This window comes from Sus scrofa, chromosome 4 (genome assembly GCF_054392235.1).
Source record: "Sus scrofa isolate SSC_HxYL_T2T_F1_AM1 chromosome 4, Sscrofa_HxYL_maternal_Yorkshire_Landrace_v2.0, whole genome shotgun sequence".
NCBI classification, from domain to species: Eukaryota; Metazoa; Chordata; class Mammalia; order Artiodactyla; family Suidae; genus Sus; species Sus scrofa.
Genome location: NC_139386.1, coordinates 132,023,525 through 132,050,967, shown reverse-complemented (window position 1 = coordinate 132,050,967; position 27,443 = coordinate 132,023,525). Strand labels below are relative to the sequence as shown.

The following is a 27,443-nucleotide window of genomic DNA, read 5'->3' as shown; positions in this document are numbered from 1 at the left end:
ATTAGGAAGATTTCAGTTGCTAAAGAGACATTGGGTGAAGATGCATAAGCCGTCTGGCTGGGAAGCACTGGCAGCGAGTGGAAATCCTCTGTTGCCCGTGTTTCGCCTCATACAACACGTGTTTCCATTTAAAAGCCCTTTACTGTCATTAGCTAATGACCTCCCCAGGGCTGCAGGGTAGTTACACGGAATACTGGAACTAAGCCGGGTTTTAGAGCGGAAGGATGTGCATGTGTCTGTACCGGCCCGGGTAGAGGGTGTACTGGTGCCCCATCTCACACCCAGGGGTCGATCCGTCAACGTGTGGTTACGCAGTCCATAAAGTTTCTCTTCTAGCTTCAACATCTCTCAAGAAAGAGAAGTCACCGAAACGGGAGAGAGTTTATTCCAATAGCATCTCTTCTGAGGGTCTTGAAAATGACCTCCTGGGGACAGATTTAGTTCATCATTAAATCGAACTCTCCAAAGTGAGGCCTGCCTCCTGGAACTTGTTGAAAGTGCCCAGATGATTCTAGGGTAGAGCCCAGCTTGAGAAGCACTGACCCAAACGGCCAGCAGCAACTCCTAACCCTACCCCAACAGTAACTACACCTACAAAGAGACTGCAATACATTTAGCTAAGGAGAAGTTCTTATAAAACTAACTATTAATAAGTATGACATCTGGTTTTGATTCAAATGTGTATTTCACATTGTAGACATGCTCAAAAATTTGGAGACTATAGAAGGGCAAACGTGGATGTCTGTGCACATAAACAGTCATCACAAAAAGAATCACTGTCCGCGCTTTGGGATTTTTCTTTGCATTTCTTCCTCGTGCTGTCTTTTAAAAAAGGTATTAACATTGCTGTTTTCAGATTCCACACGCAATTTCGTGTCTTGTTTTCAAACGTACCATTCAAACCAGCGTTCTCTTGATTCACCCTTTAAATTCATCTCTAAAAATGGAATCTAGTGCCATGAGGCCAACGGGGAAATTCATGCCTAATTAAACCCAAAGAGAAGTTCGGGTAGGTGCCGAGCACAGGCCCACAGGGATGTTTGCTACCCTGGTGTATTTACAACACTGCAGACCTGCAGTATTTGGAACACGGGCTCCATTTCTGCCCCCAAATTTTGACTATATTTGGTGTGTGGTGCCCTCTACTGGCTGTCCTCGGACTCTGCTTTTTTCTGCCGGTAAACGGTGGGCTGGGTAAAGACTCTCAGGAAGTTAAACCGTGTGTGTGCCTGACTGAATTTTGCCTGGCTCTATTTTTATTAATATGTGTTGCCTTAATGTAGAATTGAAGCTGTCTAAATCCTGGACCTGGTGGTTTGGGTGTTTCCTTTTAATTAATTCCACGCACATCCCTCCCCCTGCATGTGGATATTCCTGGGCCAGGGATTGAACCCACGCTGCAGTTGCAGCCCGCGCCCCATCCTTAACCCACTGTGCCACGAGGGAACTTCCACAAACACTTTGGAGTCCGACACGTGCCGGGTATTGTGCTGGGGGGCTGGAGACACAAAAAACGAAGTCACCTTCTAGTGGCTCCTCGCCTAGTGCAGAGACACAGCGAGTGGGAGATGTAGGTAACGAGCCTTGGATGCTCCTGCAGAAGAACCTGACTCCTTACAGGTCCTCGTCCTTGTCTGTCTAGGCACATCAGCCTCTTCAGTGAGGCGTGTGGCTTTGAGAGAGACGCATGTGACAGAGCCTGGAAGAAAGCGGACAGCTTTCAGGCAGGGCAGATGCACCAGATCGATTCCGGCCGTCGGTGGGGTTGACAGATGTCACGCACAGCTTGCTCTCAACTTACGTAGGAAATTCAAATTCATCACGGACTGCAACACATTAAGAGAGGAAAAGAGTGGAAATTAATTCAGAGGTTTAATTTAGTCCCTTGAAGGGAATACATCTCATTTGCTAGAAATATATACTGTGTATAAGACATACCTGAAGAAGAAAGGTAACTGTTAAATTTTGAAAATAGTTTTTTAAATTTAAAATTGTACCTTGACTTTTGGGGAAGGAAATACATATGAAACAAATGAGTTTTTCTGATCGGAGGAAGGCCCAGAGCACAGGGCTCTCTAAAGCATTCATGATCATTCCTTTTGGTATGTAGTTTCTTTGACCATATTATGTATAATTACATAAAAGATGATACATTAGCTTCTTCTCCTTTTTAACCTGAGAATGCCACCTCCGCTGATGACCCTGGCTCTACGAGGTTGACTCATATACCAACAGACCCAAGCATGACTATATAATATTTATCATGAATATGAAACCAGCTTATTTAATATTGTATATCAACTATACTGCAATCATTTTTTTTAAAAATATGGAACCAGCAATTATTCATTGTGCTGTGTTGAATGGGTAACTTAACTTTCTTTTAATTTGTTTCTTTTGGAAAAGGATATAACCTACCTTCTGTAAGGATTAGAAATAAGGCATTTAGGAGTTCCCGCTGTGGTGCAGCAGGGCCACTGGCATGTCTGCAGTGCTGGGTTGCAGGTTCTATCCCCAGCCGGGGGATCTGCTGCGTTAAGGATCTGCTGTGGCCGCAGCTGCAGAACAGGTCTCACTACAGCTCAGATCGGATCCCTGGCCGGGGCCAAAAGCCACAGGGCAGCTGTGGGGGCCGGTGGGGGACGTGGCGGGGCGGTGGGGGGGAGAAAGAAAGAAAAGAAAGGTTTGTAAATTTTCTGCCAAATTCCTAGCATGCCATAGCTACTCAGTAGCCAATGTCAGGCACTTCCGAATGACAGAGACGCAAGTTTGGACTCTGGAGCGGGGCTGCCTGGGTTTGAGTCTTGGCTCTGCTCTTGTCTGAGGGGTGTGAACGTGGGCAAACGACTTCACCTCTCTGGTCTCAGTTACCTTATCGGTAAAGTGGGGGTGATAATAGTACCCACAGTCAGAGAACTCTCGGGCAGATAAAATGAGTTGATACACGACACGGAAGGCGCTTTGGAACATTTATTAAGAAAGCTTAATGAAGCTTTCTTATTATTTTTATTGTTAGTCCTTTCACTGTTTAGAGATGCTTGCATCTTTTTGAGGTTAGTATGTGAAAATCAGAGACCTCTTCCCCGTACATACAAAACACATCCCTCAGTGCTGTCATACAGGCTCTGTTCAGCTGATTTCTACTGCTGTGTTTCTGCAACCAGCTTTCCTTGATAAATCTGCAGAACCCTCAGTCGGAATTACTTGGTTTATACTGAGTCTGGCTGCTTTGCTGTAAGATTCTTAGAATCTTGTATTTGCTATACGATTCTTAGTTTTGACTTTCTTAAGTATTTGTGAATTCCCTGAGGAACGTGGGGGGGGGGAGAGAGAATTATTTGGAGCTAATTAGGACAGCATTGTGAAATTAGGACTCCTTTTTGTAGCCACACAAATTGTCAGCTGTTGTGGTTTTGTGCAGAGGCAGCTCTGGGCATCCTGTTTGTCTGAGTCTTTTCTTCGGTGGTGATTTGGCTAATGCACCTTTCCCTTAATATATGGTGACAATGGGCCACACACAGGCCTTATAAAGGGGTACAGAGATGGGTCTTCACACCCGGAGAGTATGAACAAGGAGCTAGCCAAAGAAGTAACTAACTAACTGATTATAACAAGAATTCAACTGTGATTACTGCCATTTGGGTAACATAGAGGGGAGGGGATTCTGATTAAGGGTCGGGGAGGGGTTTAATAGCGAACCTTGAGGAACAGCAGAGGAGGACAGAAAACAATAGAAACAGAACGAGATAAGCAAAGGCGTAGAGACGTGAAAATACATGACTTGCTTGGGCAACAGAAGATGATCCTGTGTTGCTGGAGCAAAGGTATGTGGGTGGAGGGTGAGGAGATGATGTGGCACAAAGGTCTCTGGGTGCTCAGGAATCCGCTGGCCTGGCTCTTCTCGGGTTTCGGGGCTGGGATGGTGCGCGCATGCGCACAGGCGACACACAGCTAGAAAGAGGGCCCAAGACCTTAGGTTGCAAACTCGTTCCTTCGCCGCGATAACAAAAAAAAAAAGGTCAAGATGTCAGGGAGAGCTCAGTTTTCATTGTTAAGCATGTGTGCTTGGCACTCAGGATACAAGGACGACTTGGGTCTGATCGCAAAGGGTTTTTGGTGTGGAGAGGTGAAAAGCCAAACAGAATATTCGAAGCAAGGGAGGTGGTGCTTGAGCAGAGGTTGGCCCAGGGAAAGTTTAATAGCCCCCAGGGTCTTGCTACTCCAAGTGCAGTTTGACCAGCCCCAGCATCTCCTGGGGACTCTCCAGCTCCAACCCAGACTGACTGGGTGTGGAAGCGTTACCGAGATTCCCTACCTGAATCACACTCACTGGTCTAGGGGGTGGGGATGGGACGTGGGAACATTTCTTGGAGAAAATAAATTCTGCGCCGTGTTTTGAGGATGAGTAGGGTTAACCAGGGGCATTCCAAGCAGAGAGAAAAACAAGCAAAAGTGCAGTGTAATGAAAAGCATAGGATGTTCTGGGAACTGCAAGTAGCTTAAAACTGCCAATCAAAAGGGAGAGAGTAGAGGAGAGAGAAAGAGGGAGACGTGTGGGAAGATGGCAGGTCAGGCAGGGGCCAGATCCAGCTGGATGTGCTCTACTTTTTTTTTTTTTTTTCTTTTTAGGGCTGCACTCTCAGGGCGTATGGAGTTTCCCAGGCTAGGGGTCGAATCAGAGCTGTAGCCGCTGGCCTACATCACAGCCACAGCAACTCAGGATCTGAGCCATGTCTGTGACCTACACAGCTCATGGCAATGCCCGATCCTTAACCCACTGAGCGGGGCCAGGGATGGAACCTGTGTCCTCATGGATCCTTGTTGGGTTTGTTACCTTCAGGCTACGACAGGAACTCCAGGGTGGATGTGCTCTATCTTAAGGAACTTCGCCTTCACCTAATCCATGATAGAGACGCACGATGTGTTCAGATTTGCATTTAGATCACTGCCGACCCAGGAGCCTGAGAAGGTCAAGGTGGAAAGGCAGAGAAACCGTTTAGGAAGCTATGAAGGTAGTTTGGGAGAGAGGTAATGAGAGCCTAATTCACATAGTCCAGGGGGGTTGGAGAGGAGATGGCAAGCCTAAGACATTTTCAGAGCTAATAAGCAGATGAAAGACTTCCGTGTAAATTGGGGGTGGGAGGATGGGAGAGGGTGGAATCCTGAAAGGATGAGTCGCAGGCTTCTGGCTGGGATTAGTGGGTGGGAGGTTACTCATGACGCCACCAGCAGAGATGAAAGAATGAAGGAGGATGAGCAGGTTGGAGGAGGGAAATTATGAGTTCAGTTTTTCAACACGTTACACTCAGGTGAATAAAAAATATGTATAGGAGGGAAAAAAGAAGAAAACAGTGCAAGGGTGGAGAACTGGGTGACTCAATGTGGGTGGAGAAGGAAAGTGATGGGGAAGACACAGTGCCCTGCCCAGATTTGGGGCTCCAGTGATATCGGTGAGTTTTTCCTTCAGTCCTGTTTCCAGAGGCTGCCTTTTTGGAACTTGATTCCAGCAACTAGTTGGACCCCAAAGAAGGGCAAACGGCTTGAATCATGATGTGCTCTCCTGTGACCAACTCACTATTGACACGATTTGCTCTATTTAATTTTTTTTTTTTCTAATCTGGAGTTCAAGCTGCTCCAGGGTTGGAATGACCAAACGGTTGTCTTTCCCCACATTGCCTTGTGGGTGAATAACGTTGCCCACTGCCCCTTGCGCTATTTCCAAAGTGGCAATGCAGTGCAAATGCTATTACGTATGTGCGCTTGCCCGAGGTTGTCCTTCAAGTTCTGGGTGACTCCTGCCACAAATCTTCCCTGTCTGTTAAGCTTTACAACGCTTTTACTTCTCACTTGGACGTTCAGAACGTAATCCTAGACTGTCTTGAATCATACCGATCATGGTTCTCTACTTCGCAGTCTGTTCGCCTCTGTTTCCTGAGTTCTAAAAACGTTTCGGACTTGTGCGCCTCCAACGGCAGAAACTCCGTAAGAACTGTACATTTTCCGATCAGGCGTCATCAGCCAATAAAAAGCGAAAGGTCGGCACGTGGTGTATTAGTTCGGGCAGGAGAAGGTATTCCAACCGGATCCTTTCGCTTTTGCCAGAATCAAACATGGCGGGCCGCGGGCGGTCCTTCCAGAACACGGCGCGCTCTCTGCCGTGACCCCGGCCGGTCGGCGGGGCTCCCTTTTGTCACCTGCCTTTCCCCTCGGCCGCTGGCGAGGGTCGGCACGGGGAGCTTGACAGCCGACCTGCTTCCCGCCCCCACCCGGGGCCCGCCCACCAGGCCGCGCCGGCCAATCGCAGGCCGCGCTGCGGCGGCGGCGGCCGGCCCCGCCCCCAGCCTCGCCGTGGCCTGCGGCTCCGGGCCGGTGGCGCCGCTGTCGGTCGCGCTGACTGCTCGTGTGGACCCCGGGTCGCGGGCGCTCGCTGCCGGCCGCCGCTCAGCCCCCGCCGCCGAGGCCGTCGGCCCGAGCCTCCGCCATGGACTTCGAGGACGGTGAGCGCGGCCCCGGCGGGTCCCCGCGGCGGGCGGGAGGCGGGCCGGCCTGGCCCCGGGCTGTTTACCGTCTCAAGATGGCCGAGTGGCTTTGTTCTGCGGCCGCGGCCGGGCTGGGCCTGGGGGACCGCGCGCCCGGCGCCCGTCCCGGCGCGTGACCGGGGGCTCCGCGCGGGCCCCGGCGCAGCAAGGGCGCGCCCAGAGCGCCGCGGCCTGGGCCCCAGGCCCGCCCCCGGCCCGGCCCGGCCCGGCCCGGCCCAGCCCCACTGCGGGGACGCTGCCCGCCGCCCCCCACTTCCCGGCCCCGGCCCCGCGGGGTGGACGGTGCCCGCCGCCTCCCTCTTCCCGGCGCTGCCCCTCGGCGTGAACCTTGCCCTCCCCCATCCCGGCCCGGCCCGGCTTGCTGCGTGGACGGTGTCCGCCGCCTCCCACTTCCCGGCCCTGCCCCTCGGCGTGAACCTTGCCCGTCCCCACCCCGGCCCGGCCCGGCCCAGCCCGGCCTCACTGCGAGGACGCTGCCCGCCGCCCCCCACTTCCCGGCCCCGGCCCCGCGGGGTGGACGGTGCCCGCCGCCTCCCTCTTCCCGGCGCTGCCCCTCGGCGTGAACCTTGCCCTCCCCCACTCCGGCCCGGCCCGGCCTGCTGCGTGGACGGTGTCCGCCGCCTCCCACTTCCCGGCCCCAGTCCCTCGGCATGGACCTTGCCCACCGCCTCCGACTTCCCGGTCCCGGGCCGGGCGGGCACTGTCCCCGCCCCGTGGGCAGCGACCCAGATCGTTCTTCCAGTGAATCCTCGGCCCCGGGTGACTTGTCACGCTCAGGTTTCGGGTTGTCTTAGTTTAAGATGAGCTTAAAGGGCGTCTGGAAAGTGATGAGTGTGGATCCATCTGTACCCGATGGTGTTTCTGGTTAGCGGACGGGTGTTCATCCACCAGCAAACATTGCCCGGTCGTTAATCCCTCCTGTGAAATACTTCCGTGAACCAAGGCATTTTTCTCTGTTTAGGGTGTGGATGGGACTTAGGTTCAAGTCCCAGTCTGGGTTCTGGCCAGGTTCAAGTCGTAAGTGTTGTCAGTTTCACCGCATCAGATGCCCTTCAAATCAGACCTTTGCACAGACGCCTGGGTTGGACTTACTGTTTAAGTAAACTGTATTTTAGCAGCGCCTTTCACTCGTCTCTCAGGCCGGTTCTTTAAACCATTTTCATATGCTTACAAAGTAAAATTAACTTCACCTTGCCTTCAAATCTTGCCCAATAGGAATTGGCGTCAAGATAAAATGAGCACATAATGACAGCATTAGGGGGGCACGGGAGTGGGTGTGAGTGGATTTAATCTTGAGTAATGGAGCATTTCTGAATAAAACCGGTCCATTAACAGTCGTAAGCCTCTAAGCCAACCACAAACAAAAAACAAAAACCAAAAAAATCTCTGTAACTTTGAATGTGCTGTGATGAGTCTGACTAAATGGTATTTTGACCTTTGATTTAATTTCATGCCAGGAAGAGTTAAAGCTGCCAAATCTCAGCATATGAAAGGGGGCTGGAATAACCCTTTTGTGGATACCTTTAAATTACTTTGAAGTAGAGAGTTGAGCAGTTAACAGAAGCACACTCTGGGGTTTTTGTTTGTTTTAGTTGGACTTTAACTCATTTTGATATAGAAACGTTTAAACTCTGAATATTTGAAGTGCCAGTGTAAGGAATGGATTTTTAAAATGCTGTGTTTTCACACCAAAGTTTGATGGCAGTACCAGAAACTACCAGGGTGGGGGAAGGGAGTGATGGGAATGGCCCCCCAACCAGAGGACTACACTGTTTGTATGGAGTTGAACAGCAACAATAAAACTGAGTATGTTTCCTTTTAATTATCACCATCTGCCTACAATTCTAAGCAGTATAAGTAACAAAATTCTAAACAAAGTCAGTGATAAAATACTCCCTCTCTGATGCCCCCTCCTTACCCCACCACTCTATCAGAATTTGACTTGATAATTTCTCTGACTCTAAACCTGGGTAGTGTGGTTGGCTTCACTGGTATCCAAATGACCACTGTATTAAGTTTTTTTCTTTCAGTATTTATTAGTCAAATTAACCAAAGGCTTTAACAATTTGCCAAATTAGTTTTGTCAGAGAAATTACCAATATGATTTTTGGTGATGTCACATTCTGGGTAGATAGAGCACATAAATGCATATGCATTTCTCAGATAAGATCTTGAAATCTTTAGAGAGCAAATTAAGTGGTAAAAGAAGTATTACTTTGAAAAAATTGTGTATTACAAAGAATCAATTCTCAGATGTCTGTGCTTTTTGCATTGTTTGATACATAATTTAATTTACCTTCCCTTTTGTTACTCCCTGTAAATTAGTCCTCGGTCCCCTTTTTTGGCTGTTATTATATATCAGGTTTTATGAACTAATTTTTATATTGCCATAATTTGGATAATACATCTGCCATTTGGGGAGATAGTGAAGAGAAAGATATATATTTTCTCATATGAAATATTTATCATTTATACCCCATGTTTGCAGGTAGTTGGGTTAATGGCATTTTAAAAATTGTGTTTTGAGTAGATGGGTATGTAATTTCAGATTTTTGCTAATATTGCACTAATTCCTTTCTGTTAAATGTGTCTTCATAGATTATACACACTCTGCTTGCAGAAATACTTATCAGAGCTTTAACGGTGAGTATCCTCTTTCGTTTGCTCTTATGTGCATTAAGGGATTGCATTTCAGTTTCTCTCTTCAGCCATATAAGGCACCAGTGTAAAAAAGTCGTGTTTGAGCCATTGTTTGGTCTCTTGATGTATCAGTGTTAATGTTGTCACACTGTGTGTAGTATTTGAATTAGGGTATTTGGGATCAGAAAAAGTTAGAGATTAGTTTGACTCTTTGTTTTTTTTGAATTATAATTCCTTTAATTTATTCCAGAAGGCCCTGACAGCATTGAGTGATGACTTATAAGAAACTTACTGAGTTATTTTTGTTGAATTAGAGGCTTTGGTATTGAGTAATGTAGATTAAGTGGATTATTGGCTTGGTTTTATATTGCTTCCTTCTTTTGTAATGGATTTTGACCTTGTTTTTGAGTTCCTTTGCTTTCATGGGTCCAAGTGTCTTAGTATGTGAGGAGCTGTCCAGAGGAGCACATGAAGAAACCCGATTATTTATTGACATAATTATGACATCATGGTTGTGACTTCAGGTTTTATCAGAAGAGGTATGCAGAATACAACTGGGGTGTTGTTTTAATGGCTTTTAGACTTAAGGCTCTGCCAGACAGGGTAATAATACAAAAAAGAATGTGGAACCATTCAAAGAGGTTAAAAAAGCCTTATATGAAGGACCTCAGGGAGGGGAATTAAATATCTTGATTGCCAGGGAAATATAAAATTCAACTGTTGTACCGAATATAATATATTCACAAAATAAAACCGAGGCAAATGTACTACTAAATAAAGAAGACTCTCTCATTTCGGGGCAACAGTTACCGTGCCATTAATTTCTATTTATCATCTCTAAGAAACTCAGAGAAAGTTTGAATTTGATGTTACCTGAGAAGGTTGTGCAAATAGGAAGTAGTCAATATATAGTGAGTGGTGAAAAATATATTTTTAAGCAGGAGAATAATATAATAAAATTACCAAAAGAAGTTTACTTTACATCCGCCTGTAGGTTGGGTTGAAAACTGGAAAATGATCAAGAAGGCTCTTTGATAAATTCAGGTGTAAGGATTTTAGACCTTGAACTGGGGAGGTGACGATAGTAATTGAAAAATACTAAAAGCCATTTCTCGAGAGAATTAGTAGAACTTGGAGGCTGCCTAGTCATGAGCAGAAAGTTGAGAGGAATGAGTGAAAATGAATCCAAGATTTTAAACTGGAGTGAGTGCTTTTCTGAGAGTCGGAATAATGGAAGACCATGATCTCCAGTAGGAGGCGCCAGAGAGTTGAGTTCAGTCCTTAAACAGAGGACTCGGAAATGTAGAATCATAAAGGGCTAGAAGTTTATTTTCTTAATATACAGTCTGCAAAAAGAGCTTCGGATATTTCTATCACTAATGTTATGATCTTTTTAAAAAAGAAGTGCTGGGAGTTCCCGTCGTGGCGCAGTGGTTAACGAATCCGACTAGGAACCATGAGGTTGAGGGTTCGATCCCTGCCCTTGCTCAGTGGGTTAACGATCCGGCGTTGCCGTGAGCTGTGGTGTAGGTTGCAGACGCGGCTCGGATCCTGCGTTGCTGTGGCTCTGGCGTAGGCCGGTGGCTACAGCTCCGATTGGACCCCTAGCCTGGGAACCTCCATATGCCGCAGGAGCGGCCCAAGAAATAGTAAAAAAAAAAAAAAAAGAAGTGCTTTATTTGTGGTTGAAGAATAATTGATATATAACACTATATTAGCTTCAGGTGTACAACGTAGTGATTCAACTTGTGTACACTGTGAAATGATCCCCACAATGTCGAGTTACCATCTGCCACTGTAATGTTTTCTTGTAATGAGAACTTTTAAGATTTACTTTCTCAGCACCTTTGAAACAGGCAGACATTCTTACTAACCATAGTCACTGTGCTGTGCATTCCACCCCATGACCTATGGAAATTTTTACCCTTTGACTCCCTTCACCCATTCTCCCACCCCTACACTTAACCCCTCATCTGAAAACACCAATCTGTTATATCTATGAGCTTGACTTTTTTGTTCTTTCGTTTTGATTTGATTTTTTTTTTAAATTTTAGATTCTACATATAAGTGAAATCATTACAGTATTTATCTTTCTCTGTCTGACTTATTTTACATAGCGTATGCCCTCAGGGTCCATCCTTGTTGTTGCAAAATGGCAGTATTCCATTCTTTTCATGGCTAGGTAATATTCCATCTATACCTGTATATATCACATAACATCATCTTTATCTGTTCTTCTTTTGATGGGCACTTGGGTTGTTTCCATATCTTGGCTGTTGTAAATAATGAAATAAGTGAACATGTGGGATGCATAGATCTTTTCAAATTAGTTTTTTTACTAATGTTAGGACTTTTATTTTTTCTCTTAATTTTAGTTCCAACAGCAGTTTTCATTTGAGGATGATTGTTAGACTCCCTCGTGGAGCTTATTCAAAGTCTGTCTTTTAGGCCATATTCTAGTCCTCTTGGATCTTCATTTTTCGGGCAAAGAGTCCCTGACTGTAAATTTTGAAGAATTACTTTGAACGATTTTGGAATGCACGTCTAGTTAAAGACCTCCGCTTGACAACACTGTGAGGTCTGAGTTATCTATATTTCGTAAATGAAGAACTTAATTTCAGGGTTGTAATTTGACTTCATTCATTCAACAAGTGTTTATTATATTAGATATTTTTTTTGGAGCTGGCGGTATAGCAGTGAACAAAATGAACAAATATTCCTGTCCTTGTGAAGTGTACAGTCTATTGGGATGAAATAGACAGTAAATAAGATAGTAAACAAAAAGTAATATATATCCTGTTGCTGCAGTTTTTAGGGCAGGATGTGTGCGTGTTTAATTTCGAAGAGATTGGCTTGGGAAGGACTCGCTAAGCAAGTGACATTTGCGTATAGATTTGAGTGAGATGAGGATGCAAGCCATGAAGTTATCTAGAGGAGGAATGCTGCAGGCTTTAGGAAATAAAAGATGTGTAGTAGTTAGCAGTTGCAGCCAACAATGCAGTGATTGTTAGGACTGTATTTCCCAGTGACTGAAATAAAATAGGAGATGTGGCAAAACATCTCAAATACAGATTTCCTCCATGGCATTTCTTAGAAGGAAGTTTTATTTCCAGTATCTCCATATTTCCTTGTGTTTCAAAACACTTATATAAACAGCATCCCCCCCCCCTTTTGGGCACCAAAAAAAAAGGGGTGGGGGTGGGGAGAGCATTTTGGGTATAGAGCAAAAGCAGCAGCAGAAATGGGGCTGAGTGCAGAGTGCTTCAGAGAGACTTAAGATGGGCTTGACCACAGCCAACGGTTTTTGCTAGCGCAGTGAGGTGTGGCCAGAAGGCATCTCAAGTCAGAGGCAATGGGCTTGTATCTAGGGGGCAATAGAAAGCGAAGGCTGAGGGAGCTGAGGGAGGGAGCAGAGCAGATCCAGGAGAGCGCCCTCCAGGCAGAGGGAGGTGCGGGGAGCAGAGTGGGCCTGTGCCTGTTGGATTCTAAGGTATAGCTGGAGTGGGGAGAAGAAGGGGAGGTCACAGACGGTGAAGTTAAGAGGTAATGGGCAGGGTTCTCAAGTTTGGCACGCGTGGCATTTCGGACGTGGATAGTCCTTTGCTGTGAGGGCACGTCCTTTGCATTGTAGCGTGCTTACCTGGATCCTGGGCTTCCGTCACGATGTGCAGGTGGCACCCACCACCCCTTTTGGTGGCAACTAAAAATGCTTTCAGACATTGCCAAATGTCCTCTGGGGGTGGTGGTCGGGGGGTAAGATTCCCCTGGTTAAGAACTACTGGTATACAGCCTTATAGATTATGTTAAGGCCTTAGCTTTTTCTCTGAGTAAGATGGGAAGCCGTTGGAAGTCCTGAGCATTGAACATAATTTAACTTACATTTTAACAGAATTCTTCTAGCTGTCTTCTTTAGAATAAACAGAAAGGGAGCAAAAGTGGAAGCAGGAAAGCCATTTAGGAGGTGGTTTTAATAATGTAGGTGAGAGATGCTGGCAGCCTGCACCTCGATGCTCGTAGTGTGGGGGTGTAGAAGCGGTCTTACGGGAGACTTAGTGTCCTGGAACTTGCTAGTTAGTTTGATCCTAAGTTGGTTGTTATTACCCTTTTTTTTTTTTTTTTTGTCCTTTTGCCTTTTCTAGGGCCACACCCACGGCATATGGAGGTTCCCAGGCTAGGGGTCCAATCAGAGCTGTAGCTGCCAGCCTACGCCAGAGCCACAGCAATGCAGGATCCGAGCCTCGTCTGCGACCTACACCACGGCTCACTGCAACGCCAGATCCTTAACACAGAGCGAGGCCAGGGATTGAACCCGCAACCTCATGGTTCCTAGTCGGATTTGTTAACCATTGAGCCATGACGGGAACTTCTAAGTTGGTGATTTTTTCCTGCTACTCCACAGCTCTTTCCTTGTGATTTAATTATGCATAAGTATTAATGTTTGTTGAGCTTATTGTATAGGTGATAGAGTAATCAAAGCAGTAGAGTAGATTTGATTTAAAATATCATGTCAGTTTAATTGTTGAGTGAATTACTTTCCATTTAGATATGATTTTCATTGGGAATAATGGATGGGATATTATGTAAGTTTCAGGAGTACAGCATAGTGATTTTAAACGTTATAGTCCACTATTTATAGTTCTAAAATAGTGGCTCATTCCCTGTGTTGTACAATATGTCCCTGTTCTCATTTAATAGTGATAGTAAAGATATATTATAGTCTTAAAGTTTAATTTTTAAAGTGGTTTTTAAATTCATGCCACAACTTAGAAGATTTTTTTGTCTAAACAGTCCCGTATAGACGCTGTATCCTTATAATCACACTGATTGTATATATTAAAGTCTAAAGACTTTCTCTTTTCCTTTTTAATTAACTGGATAGTAACAGTACAGTGAACAATAAACCAAAGTCATTCTTATGTAACGGTAGCTCTGTTAATTTTTGTGTGTTCCATAGTGGCAGGCATAAGGTGAGTTTGACAAATGTTAGGAATTTAGACTCTGTAGTGAAATAAAAACACACAGAGTCAAAAAACTGAAGGATTTATCCAAAGTCAGCTTCTGCTGACTCAGAATGGAAATCAGCAGAAATAACAAAATACAAGTTTTTTTTGTTTGTTTGTTTTGTGTACCTAACTGAACTTAGCTCTAAAATTACTTTTTAAAATGTGGCCTTTAGAGGAACGGCTTTTATTTTGAAAACTTTATTTGAATCTCAAAATTGTGGGAGTTCCCATCGTGGCGCAGTGGTTAACGAATCCGACTAGGAACCATGAGGTTGCGGGTTCGGTCCCTGCCCTTGCTCAGTGGGTTAACGATCCGGCGTTGCCGTGAGCTGTGGTGTAGGTTGCAGACGCGGCTCGGATCCCGCGTTGCTGTGGCTCTGGCGTAGGCTGGTGGCTACAGCTCCGATTCGACCCCTAGCCTGGGAACCTCCATATGCCGTGGGAACGGCCCAAGAAATAGCTAAAAAGACAAAAAAAAAAAAAAAAAAAAAAAAAAAAAAAAAAAAAAAAAAATTGTCCTCTATATGAGAGATATGAGCAAATTATGTTATATACTAACCAACTCTAAAGACAAATAATTGAGTATTTTTTTTTAGTCTAGAACTGTGTTGTCTGACGTGGAAGACGAAAAGAGATGTAAAATATCTCATTAGTACTTTTTGTATATGGGTCAACTTTTGGCTACATTAGAATCTTTCGGTATGCCTCGCACTTTGACTAGATCTTTTTATGGTGTTTGATCCTGTAATATCAGGCGTGAGTTATTCAGATATTACAAATATTGACAGATTTTATTTTATAATATGAAACGTTGATTTCATTAATATCAGTGCAAATTTTATCAGAAAAGCCTTTAAGTATTGGGAAGCTGACAAGCTCAAGTTTTATAAGATTCTGATTTTCACTTGAGAGCTTGAATTTTATCATTGGCAACAAATACTGTCAGTTGTTTTTCCTTGAAGTGATAGTTTGACCTCATTCTTTTTTTTTTTTTTTTTTTTTGGCTTTTCTAGGGCCGCTCCTGTGGCACATGGAGGTTCCCAGGCTAGGGGTCAAATTGGAGCTGTAGCTGCCGGCCTACACCACAGCCACAGCAACAAGGGATCCGAGCCGTGTCTGCAACCTACACCACAGCTCACGGCAACGCCGGATCCTTAACCCACTGAGCAAGACCAGGGATCAAACCTGCAACCTCATGGATACAAGAGGGTTTGTTAACCATTGAGTCATGATGGGAACTCCGACTTCATTTTTGAGAGAGGATCTGCTAGATGCTCAAGTCTAAAAGCCATAGTTTTTGAATGTCAGTCTTTCCTTTTCCTTGAATAGTAAAGATACTCTTCCTTGTAAAAAGTGTCTGATTCAGTTCACAAACCGAACACTCGCACAGGGGCTTTTCCTGGAGAGAACTGTGGCCCTTGTGGAACTTTAACTTCGTACTGATATGTAGCAAATCGCTTTATATATGCTTTCCATTTCACTACACGGAGTATCAGAAAGAATATGTACTCAAAGATCATATTTTAAAAAATTAACAATTCTTTCTTTTTCATCAAGGACATTCTTTAAATGAAGATGGCTTTTTTGTTTGTCTTTTTAGGACTGCACCCGCAGCATATGGAGGTTCCCAGGCTAAGGGTCAAATTGGAGCTGGAATTGCCAGCCTACACCACAGCCACAGCATCGCCAGATCCAAGCCTCGTCTACAGCTACACCACAGCTCACGGCAACACCAGATCCTTAACCCACTGAGCAAGGCCAGAGATCAGACTCACATCCTCATGGACCATAGTCAGTTTCGTTACCACTGAGGCATGATGGCATTTTTATTTTATTATTTTTTTACTGCAAGCATGCAGTACAACAGCTACTCATACGGCCTGGTGTCACTGCCTTGAATTGTGCTACAGCGCCAGCAGTTTTACCTGCCAGTGCTTTTGCATCTTCAATGGAAAAAAATTTTCAACATCGTGAAAAGGGCAGCCGATGTCTTCGTATTACTTATGGCAATAGTTTGACCTGTGCACCACCTGAAAGGGTCCTGGCGACTCAGAGTGGTCAGCAGGCTATTGAGAACGGCTTCCCTAGGGGCAGAGATCAGACCCTGTTCATAAGCCCGGTGTGCAGTTGGAATGAGGCCACGAGCCCGTGGAAGAGCTGCAGGCTTTGTAGGCAATCAGAGGAAAGAGGTGCTAATCAGTGGAGACAGCAGCACTGAGAATGTTCTCGAAAGGACTGGCATGTCAGATGGACTTGAAAACAGTAGACAGCTTCAGTCAGCAGACACTTGAGGCGGTGGAGGAAAGCGTTTCACGTGGAAGCAATAGCATGAAGCCAGAGGGGTGGATGCTCGAGAGGTTTGGGGAAAATGGTTTCATTTCTTTGGACCTTTAGTGCCATAATCATAAAATGAAAATATTAAATTTAGGATGATCCAGCTTTAATGTTGTAAGACTTCGTTGTTAGGACCAGAAGTATTTGTGCGATTGTAATTAAAATTTAGTATTTTTAAAAAATAATAATGAATGCCTTTGCTCTGTGTGTACGGTTATTTAGTTTGTTGGTACATGACACTTGGAGAGGGTGATAATGAAGGATTTTAAAGATCTTATAGGAAACATTCTAAATGGTTTGTAATTTTTATAATCATAGTAAATTCATTTTATTACCTCTTGTATTTATTTTTCATATCAGAGGTTGGGCTGTAACTGGAATTGTATAATAAACTACTTAGTACTTTGTAATTTTGTGTGCATTTGCATTGCTAGAATTCACATTCATTCCCTTTATTCAGAGTATTTAAGAATTTATATATTTGTTGAGTCATTATTTAAAGGCATAGTACTACAGATTGGCCCCACTCTGATTTTGCTTTTTAAAAATGTCTATTTCAGTTGCTATTGAATTAATTGAAATTAAGCTGATTTAAAAGGTGGCTGCTTCTGACACAAAACGTTTCTCTTTGGACATTATTAAATGCTGATTTTTTTCTCGAGAATGGAAATTAATAATTATGCACCATGTAGTACCTAACACAGGGCCTTTTGCTTGTACCCTAGTCACATAAGTATTGGATAAATTGAAGATGATTTTAATCTAGAACTTTTTAGTTGATACTGTTTTTGTTGAAAAATTAAGTTTCTTTAGCAAAGCTGATTTTCCAGTGGATTATCATCTTGGTGTGTTTTACTTCAGTGTCTAGTGTGCGTTTACCTTAAATGTCAGTGAGGAATCACCGTCTCAGGTGATGGCTGTGAGTGTCTTGCGTTGTGTGTGAAGATGCCTGGAGAGAATGGTATTTTACTGACCTTTGTTGTTGACTGTCTTTTAGGAATGGATCGTGATTACGGCCCTGGATCTTATGGAGGTCTGACATTCAAGGATATTTATCTAAAAATTCTTCTTTTGAGTACCAGGAAAGGTGAGCGCCATTTAATTTTTTTCTTTTTAAACCCTTTGTAGGGATGGATCGTGACTATGGCCATGGATCCTATGTGGGTCAGAGATCCATGGACTCCTACCTAAACCAGTCATATGGCATGGACAGTCACAGTGGTGGTGGTGGGGGTAGCAGGTAAATGCTTCATCGCTTGGCCAAATACTTAGATGACTATAAGATTCTGAATATTTTCATTTAACTTAAGTCTTCCTTAGGCATGTTATGGTACTGGAATTTCTCTATTTGGAATTGAATAATTCCCTTAAATGTTTAAAGGTGTTAATGGTTATAAAAATTATTTCCGCATCACTGGCAGACATTATTTTAGGAGAACCTTAGGAAACCATTATCATTTCATTATGATAGAGGGACATTTTCTGTCTTTAGCAGTGAACTTTTTTTCCCTGCTTCTTTTACTTTTAACTCCTTATCAGTAGGAATGTCTTGAACAAATGCGATAAAAATGTTATTGGAAACCTTATTTATGAAGCGTTTAATGATTTTTCAAAAAAGTCTTTCCTAACGGGGGGGGGGTACACTCTATAAAGCAGCAAAGCAGTCTTTGCCTCGAGCGGGTTTCACTTAGCCAGTCTAGCAACATTAAGTTTCTGAGAAACATTTAAGCTAGTTTTTTCTTTTAATTTTAAATTAAGTTTCAAGAGCATATAATAATGATAAAAAGCGTGGTTTAAATCTCGTCGAGGTCATTTCTTGGCAGGTACTTAACACCAGAAACACATGTGCTCTAGACCAGAAGCCTCATGTTGAAGCCATGAGTACTACACTTGTGCTTATTCTAATGCACTGCAGTTCAGATTGTCCATGCGTTTCACTGTGGATGCTGCGTAAGACCTACACCTAGTGGGATTCCTACAGACTCTAGGACCGATCCTGTTTCAGGCCGAGGGAGTCTACTTTCTGAGGCACAGGAGTCCTACTAAATATAAGTAGACCTGGTTAGGAAACATTTGAAGCTACTGTCCTTCATAAATTGAAGGATCTGGATTCCTTAAGGATGGATTGAATGATGCCGACTTTTCTTTTTTTCTGCTTCAAGTGTACCATTTTGGTTCATAGCAGAGAAAAATCAAGCAAATAGATAGATCCACCAATTTGGCTTAAGTGATAGATGGTTTGAAAAATCTAGTCGGAAAAAAGGAGTAATTTTTACACGGGTACTAGGATTCAGAAATAAATAGTACCTTCGATTCAGTGACCTGTAAATAACTGAGGCAACGTAAGCCATCTACGTGTGTTTCCGTATCAGCTCCTGCCTGTCACATAGTGCACGTAAGCACATGCGTAAAGGTGCGGAGAAGTTCTCACCTTGCGCATGTGTAACCGTGGGCCTTTTAAAACAACACCGTAGGATAAGCAGCCTTCGTAATTCATGCTTTGGTGAGGAGGAAGCTGGTTTCTTCTGTTGACTCTATTGAAACCTTGAGGAGACTGTGTGCTCCTCTTTTAGAGTAGTTTTATGTGATAATTTTCTGCCAGGGAACAATTTTTCAAATAATCAAAGACGTCATAAAATGTATTCTTTCTAATCTGCCTTGAAAATTCATATGCGTAGGATATATGTTGGTGGTCTTTTATGTTCTATTTTATGTGCTTAATCCTTCTAGACTTGTTAGATTTATTAGCCTATAAGTGAAAAGTGACTGAGGATTGATTATTGACTGTAACTGAAGTTTTATAACCACATAATGCTCCCAATTTTGACTGCTATAGATGCAATGAAGCAGTTTTGTGATATAGATTATGGGGGTACGAACGGATCTTTTCTGTGTCACAAATAGCCTACATCTGTGTAGTCTTCAATTTGTGTCCCTACTGAAAGCCAAAGTATTGTAACTATTTTGTATTTTCTAATATCAGGGGTGGATTCAAAGAAAGTTTGAGTAGTTTGTGAACGTTAGCAAATGACTTTTTCCAAGACTAGGGCTGGGCTTCGATAATGACAGACAAATCGTTCCTTTTAACAAAGTAGAAAGCTGCCAAAAGCAGACGTCTAAGCCAAGGTTTACTTGACTCAATTCATATCCAAACACTGACTCAGATAGCTTTCTATCTGGTCTCATGCTGAAGTGCCCAGCCCTAATCAAGTGTGAACCAAAGCAGAACTGTGCAAACCAGTATGTGGTAAATGCATTTTGGTTGATAAATGTCATCTGATAATTTGTCTTTTGAATATTGTCTAACACTAGTAAGCTTACTTTTGTTTTTTCCCTCACTGTGCAACTCTTCCAGGTTTGGACCTTATGAGTCTTACGACTCCAGGTCTTCTCTGGGTGGGCGAGATCTGTACAGATCTGGCTATGGTTTTAATGAACCCGAACAAAGCCGCTTCGGAGGTAGTTATGGTGGTCGATTTGAGAGCTCCTACCGGAATAGCCTTGACTCTTTCGGAGGTAGAAGCCAGGGCGGGTCTAGCTGGGAAGCACCTTACTCCCGTTCAAAATTGAGGCCTGGGTTTATGGAGGACAGAGGAAGAGAGGGTTGCTCTTCCTACAGCAGTTTTTCTTCACCCCATATGAAGCCTGCACCTGTAGGCTCTCGGGGGAGAGGAACGCCTGCTTATCCTGAAAGTGCGTTTGGAAGCAGAAACTATGATGCTTTTGGAGGACCATCAACAGGCAGAGGCCGAGGCCGAGGAGTAAGTACAACAGAATCTTTTCAGATTCTTTTCACTAGTCACTCTTTTAAACCCTTTCAAGACCATGGTTTGCAACTAGAACAAACACTGTTCATCCCAGTGTGTTGTGAAGCCAAAGCTAAGTCATGAGCATAATTGTTAGGTCGCCTGTACAAGTTTCTCTAGCACCTCAGAAAATACGTGGCAGTGTGAGAGGACCTCCTAAAGTTTTGCCAGCTCTCCCTTTATTCAAAAGGTGAGGACATCAGGTTTGGTCTAAAAGGGGTTAAAAGGAGTTGCATTTTGCCTTGTAAACACTAGCAGTTCGCTGGTGGGACAGCGCTTGGACTGCTGCAAAGTAATGAACCTTGGAGTTTCTGAGTAGGTTAAAGGTGCAATGTATGATCACACGTGTCTGCCTTGCTGCTAAACTCTGGCACGTAGAATTTCTTCAGAGCTTCATGTTTCCCATGAAGCACGAGAGACTCAAAGTCGGTGACAGATGAGGGCAGTGTCGCCATGTTTACATGGTGAAGACCTTGAAACGCTAGTGGGTTGTAGATGATTTGCGGTCAGTTCCATTTTGCTAACTCACTCTCTGACAGTGTGTCCTACTGCTGGGTGTTGTGTTTTCCCTGTGTCACTAGTTTTCCTATTGAGAAATAACTTCCTCCCTGTACAAACATGTGTATGCTCCTTCCAAGGAAGTAATATTTTGTAAATTACTGCTTAAACCGGTAAATATACTAGTCTTTACGAATGTAATTTTAGGATGTGTAGGATAAGGATTCTGCCTTACATTCTTAGGTAGCTTGGTTGACATGAAATTTTTCCTAGGAAGTATATGTAGATTGTGGAGTTACTATGTCGTTTGATCCTATAAAGAATACTGTATTTTTGCTATAATGTAAATTTTTTTTTTTTTTTTGTCTTAAACAGTCAGTTGCTCTTAGTGTTCTCTTTGCAGAGGAAAGTACTTCTGATGAAAAACGTAGTAGGGCACATATTTTGGACTGTTTACTAGCCTTTGGTACCTCAGTGTAGTCTGTCATCCTTGTCTAGAAATTTTGCATTTATAACAGTTACTCTTTACTTATATAAAATGCATTGCACCTTTAATGGCTAATTAATGAAGATTTTTCTGATGTGACTATGTAAATTACCTGGAAACACTAAATGATTCAAGGTTACTAGGTTAGACAGGTGTTCCTAAGCATAATACACAGGTGTCAGCAACTGCTGTGTTGCTAGTCCACCATGCCTTACGATCGTGGATTAATTGAAAATAGTTGGGGTAATAGGTTTTGGGCTTCGAAATTGAAAATCGATTCCAGTTTTAAAAATTTGGAAAACAGTTAACATTTTCCATGCTATTACTTTAGGCAAATGATTTTTTTCTTAATGAGACTCCAAATGTCAGTTTTGTTTTCACGATAGAGAAGCAGGTATTCCAGTCCTTTATTTTCACCATTCTGGTCTGAATGGACTTTGCTTTCTCTCCTCCTGTTAATGAAGTAGATGAACCAACAGGGCTTTTTCTTTTTAAATCTTCACTTGTACAATTCCCGTTGGATCCTTCTCTTCAGATTACTCCTCAATCTTTATCTTCTAAAAGTAAGTTTAGCAGAGTAAATTTCTCTGGCCACGTGGCTTCTTGGTGTAGCGGATTTTGTTAATGACAAGACGGGACACAAAGAGTCGTTTGGTTGCATGACTCTTCGTCTGTAAACTCTTGCTTCTTGGGCTTCTGGGTCAGGATATGTTTCTCTAGGTAAGAATGTGAATGGAACGTCAGATGCAGTTCTTTATCTGAAGTGTGTCTTGGAAGTTGATGCATGGTTATGCTTAACTCTCCTATTTCAGACTAATGTTCCATCTCGCCTTCTCATCCCTTTTTCAACAGGGAGAAATTCTAAATGATTTCTGGATCTTTTTTTTTTTTTAATTTCAGACTTCAAATATGGTCTTCTTGGTGTATCTTAGCATTCAGTCAGGTTTTAGTGACATCAAGATGTCTTTTAAGGTCTTTTCATGGGAGAACCTCGATTAGGGACTCTGAAGAGGAGCTGTCAGAGAGTTGTACAAGTGGTAACATTCCCACAGGCACATTCGTTGTTCATGATCTCAATTTGGGATTGTAAGAATCAAAAGGAGGGAATCTATATTTGTTCTACTGGAGATAAAAATGCCAGTTCCCTGGATTGGAGTTCATGTCATCATTTATGAAGTTTTTTAATGTTTTTATTCAGGGTGGACATGTAAAATTTAGTTAACATTCTGAGGAATTTTCAGGTGAAAATTTTTAGATAGATAACGTGTAAATTTTGTATGAAGTCGTACTTTGCCTTTGGATACTATGCTCATATTTCTTGATTTCACAAATTTGCAGCATATGAGTGATTTTGGAAGCATTCATAGACCTGGAATTGTTGTTGACTATCAAAACAAACCCACCAGTGTGACAGTTGCTGCCGCAAGAGGAATAAAGAGAAAAATGATGCAACCATTTAATAAGCCTGGTGGAACCTTTATCAAGAAACCCAAGCTGGCGAAACCTGTGGAGAAGATGAGCCTCAGCAAATCGCCCAGTGAGTACAAACATTACAGCTGCGGGTCAGGGTGCTTGCTTTGCTTTGCTTTGCTTTGCTTTGCTTTGCTTTGCTTTGCTTTGCTTTGCTTTGCTTTGCTTTGCTTTCCTTTCCTTTCCTTTCCTTTCCCTTTCTTTCTTTCTTTCTTTCTCTTTCTTTTTTTCTCACATTGAGATAATGTTTTCATGTTTATGTAGACAAACTATGTAATAATTACCGTTGCAGAAACTAGGTCTGAAAAGCTCCTAACCAGTCTCGGATGTCAGAATTGCACAGATGCTTTTTATAGTCACATGCCCTGGCTCACCGTGCCTCTTCTCTAAATCCTGGTTTGGGGTGGAGCCAGAACATCTGTATTTTTGAAAGCACTTGCCACACGATTTTGATTCAGACTCTTTCTTGGGTGTTATGTTTATTGTTGGAGTTGCTGTGGAGGGAGTGATATGTCACATGACATAGAAACCCCTTTATGAGGACAAAAGCAGAAAACGTCCATGGCCTTGGTACCAAGAGAAGCTGTGTTTTCGTCTAGAAAATTCATTTGCTTCTAATTTTCTGGACATGATGATTCTTAGAGATAATCGTATTTCCATTTTTACATTATTAAAAATTGAGAGCCAGTCTGAAAATGAAATTAAGAAAATGGTTTAATTCGTGTTAGCATCAAGAAGAATTTAATACTCAGGAATAAATTTAGCAAAAGTAGTGCAAAACTTACACTTTGAAAACTATAAAACTGTTGAAAGAAATTAAAGAAACTCTAAATAAAGGGAATACTAGATGAATGTTGATAGATCAGAAGACTTAGTGTTAAGATGGTAGCACTCCCCAGACTCACCTACAGATAAAGCACAGTCTCTATCAGAATTCTGCCTTACTTCTTTGAGAAAATTGACAAGTCGATTCTAAAATTCATAGGGAATTATTTTAAGGGGCTTAAAATAACCAAAGCAATCTTTTTTTTTTTTTTTTTTGGTCTTTTTACCTTTTCTTGGGCTGCTCCTGCAGCATGTGGAGATTCCCAGGCTAGGGGTCTAATCAGAGCTGTAGCTGCCAGCCTACGCCAGAGCCACAGCAACACGGGATCCCGAGCCGCGTCCGCAACCTACGCCACAGCTCACGGCAACGCTGGATGCTTAACCCACAGAGCAAGGGCAGGGATCAAACCCGCAACCTCATGGTTCCTAGTCGGATTCATTAACTACTGTGCTATGACGGGAACTCCCCCAAACAATCTTAAACAAAGAAGGACAAAATAGACCCACTGCTTCTTTTTTAGTTTTTATTTTATTTTGTCTTTTTGTCTTTTATTTTTTTAGGGCTGCACCTGGGCATGTGGAGGTTCCCAGGCTAGGGGTCTAATTGGAGCTGGAGCCACTGGCCTAGGTCGCAGACACAGCAACGCCAGATCCGAGGTGCGTCTGTGATCTCCACCGCAGCTTATGGCAAGGACAGATCCTCAACCCACTGAGCGGGGCCAGGGATCGAACCTGCAACCTCATGGTCCCTAGTTGCGCCATGATGGGAACTCTGCATATTTATTTTTTAATTTAATTTAATTTTTTGTCTCTCACTGCTTCTTGATTTCAAAACTTACCCCAAAGCCACAGTAATTGAGACAGTGTATACTGGTACAAGGAGAGACATATAGATGAATGGAATAGAATTGAGAGTCCAGAAATAAACCCGTTAATCTGTAGTCAACTTTTTTTTTTTGCAAGGATGCCAACAATGTTCAGTGGGGAGAGATTAGTCTTTTCAACAGTGGTGCTGGAACAACTGAGTAGTCACATGTACCAGTGAAAATGCAAGACCTGAATGCAAGGAGTAAAACTATAAAACTCTTGGATGAAAGAGCCTCAGTCTTCATGACTTTGGATTTGGCAAGGAATTCTTAGATATGACACTAAAAGAATAAGCAACCAAATAAAAAATAGATTAATTAGACTCTATCAAAATTAAAAACTTTTGTGCTTTTAAAGGATACCATTAAGAGAATGAAAATATAGCTCACACAGTAGGAGAAAATATTTGCCAGTTGTACGTCTGGTAAGGAACTTGTGTCTAAAATATATACAGAATTTTAAACTCAATAAAAAGGTAAATAGCCCATTTGAAAAAGTGGGCAAATCATCTGAAAGACATTTTCCCCCAAAAGATATACAGATAGCCTGTAAACACATGAAAAAATGCCCAGCAATTGCTTAGCAAAGAAATGTAAATCAGAAATTCCTGTCGTGGCTCAGCAGGTTAAGAACCTGACATAATGTCCGTGAGGATGCAGGTTCGATCCCTGGCCTTGCTCGGCGGGTTAAGGATCCAGCGTTGCGTGAGCTGTGGCGTAGGCCTGCAGCTGCCACTCTGATTTGACCCCCAGCCCAGGAACTTCCACATGCCCCAGGTGCAGCTGCAGAGAGAAAGAAAAGAGGACTGTGAATCCGGATCCTGATGAGGTAGATACCACTTCATACCCCCTGGTGGCTAGAATCAAAACGACGGGACAACAGCAGGCCTTGTGGGGATGTGGAGCAGTCAGAACCCTGGTGCACTTTGAAAACAGACTGTTCCTCAGATGGTTAAACAAACCACCACACGATCCGGCCGTTCCACTCCTTGGTGTACGCCAGGAGAAACGAACACGTCCACGCAGAAACTTAGGTGTAGATATTCATAGCATCATCTTTCAGGGTAGAAATCACCCAGCTACTCACGGGTGGATGAATGGATGAGCAAAATGCAGTCCATCCGTGCGGTGGAATATTTTCAGCCTTAAAGTGGAGCAACGTCCTGGTACGTGCTACAGCTGGGATGAACCTTGAAAAGATGAATGGCATGAAAGAAGCCAGTCAGGACTGGCTGCGCATTGGAAAGTCTCGAGTTCAGGGGTCTGTGGAGCTGGAAGGTGGACCCGTGGTTGCTTTGGCTGGTGGGGGTGTAGGGAGTGGTACCTAAAGAGCACCGGCTCTCGCTGGGAAGTGCTGGACACGTTCTGGAATTGACCGTGGTGATGTTTGCACGTATCTGAATGTACTGAGAATGCTGATGGCCCTCTTTAAATGGGGACATTGTGTGGTGTGTGAGTCACCGCTCAGTCAGTCCGAAGACCTTCAGAGCCAGGTGATGCCGTTACTTTTCTCTGTTACTGTATTTTATGTTTTACCTTTGTGATATATCTCTAATAAGCGAAATCAGGTGCACTTGACTAAATTGGATTAAGTCAAGAATACACGTAAATGAAGGCGCTATCTTCAGCATTCTTTGTGATATCTTTTTCAGCATTTTTTGTGAAAACATAATAGCATAATAATATACCACAGATATTTTGCCTGTTTTTGCCTAAAGTATTTTTTTGTATTTTATATGTATTTTATTTTTGCCTTGATGACTGGGAAGTATTGTATCTTATCAGGTTAGGTGATACTGCAAGGGGGGAGCAAAACTTATTCTCTTCTTTAGAATTAATGTTTGATCGCCTAACCTGGTTGGGACTGGAAAGGCTTTAGATCATTGTAATGATTGAATATTCTACATTTTTCTGGTCCAGTTTTTCAGATTTTTTAATCTAGTTTTAAAAATAAGGTATATTAAATGAACTTATTAGAGTGCATGCCTTTGATTTTGGAGGTGGTTAAGATAACCTTCGAATGAGAGAAGAAGCAGGGAGGCCAGATAAGTTCTAGTTCAAGACTTGATGTTTTTTGTATGTTTTTGAAAAGTGATTGTATGTTTGTTTTGTTTTTTGAATTTCATCTCTATTTAAATTGCTTTAGGATTAATACATGCTGAAGTGGGATTGCAGTAGTTATTATAATAGAAACTTAACGCTGATCTGAATGCTTACTGCCTGCTGGACGCTGTGTTAAAGGACATACCGGACGTTCCTTACGTATTTCTCACAGCAGGTGGCTTGGGTGCAGGTGTGCCCATCAAACCCGCCACAGCGAGAAAAGCAGGCACAGAGCAGGCCACTAAATCTGCTGCCTAGTCAGAGAACCAGGAAATGGCAAAGGCAGGTCTGGCCCTAGAAACTCTTCACTGAAACCTCTTATGTGGTTGTAATGGAAAATTGCTTTGTATTATTTTTTCCTTTTTTAAAACAACTTTTTTTTTCTAATTATAACATTATATGACATGTAATATTTGAGGAAAATAATTGAAATAATGAATGTTGGATTCTTTCCTCAAAATTATGAACTATAAATCAGAACTCTGCAATGGTTTAAATACTGTTTTTAAATCTGCTTTCCTGCCTTGCTTTGCATTTGGTGCACACGCACACACACGCACACACACACACACACACACACGTCTAATTTAGGGCCACGCCTGAGGCATGTGGAGGTTCCCAGGCTAAGGGGTGAATCGGAGCTATAGCCGCTGGCCTACACCACAGCCACAGCAATGTAGGATCCGGGCCGCATGTGTGACCTACACCACAGCTCACAGCAATGCTAGATTCTTAACCCACTGAGCCAGGCCAGGGATTGAACCCGTGTCCTCATGGATGCTAGTCTTGCTACTAGTTGGATTCGTTTCCACTGCGCCATGATGGGAACTCCATCGACATCTATATTTAATAAAAATAATAGCAGTGTTCTG

The 27,443-nt window shown here is 43.1% G+C and overlaps 1 protein-coding gene and 1 long non-coding RNA gene across 3 annotated transcripts in view; one reads left to right on the top strand and one right to left on the bottom strand.

Annotated features, from left to right (window-relative positions):
• Positions 1-666: 666 nt before the first annotated feature.
• LOC102159118 (uncharacterized) lies at positions 667-6,030 on the bottom strand. Its single transcript, XR_014844880.1, has 5 exons — positions 5,890-6,030; positions 4,835-4,961; positions 3,786-3,951; positions 2,419-2,623; positions 667-1,826 (listed from the first exon to the last, which is right to left on the bottom strand). It is a non-coding gene; the product is annotated as an uncharacterized LOC102159118 (long non-coding RNA).
• Positions 6,031-6,329: 299 nt separating this feature from the next.
• Positions 6,330-27,443, top strand: part of ZNF326 (zinc finger protein 326) — a 39,538-nt gene continuing 18,424 nt past the window's right edge. For both annotated transcript variants that reach the window (NM_001445184.1, NM_001445185.1), the window contains 6 exon segments: positions 6,330-6,497; positions 9,138-9,182; positions 17,514-17,549; positions 17,645-17,756; positions 19,872-20,277; positions 22,646-22,844. In NM_001445184.1, coding sequence (NP_001432113.1) covers positions 6,482-6,497; positions 9,138-9,182; positions 17,514-17,549; positions 17,645-17,756; positions 19,872-20,277; positions 22,646-22,844 — 814 coding nt within the window. In that variant the 5' untranslated portion in view covers positions 6,330-6,481.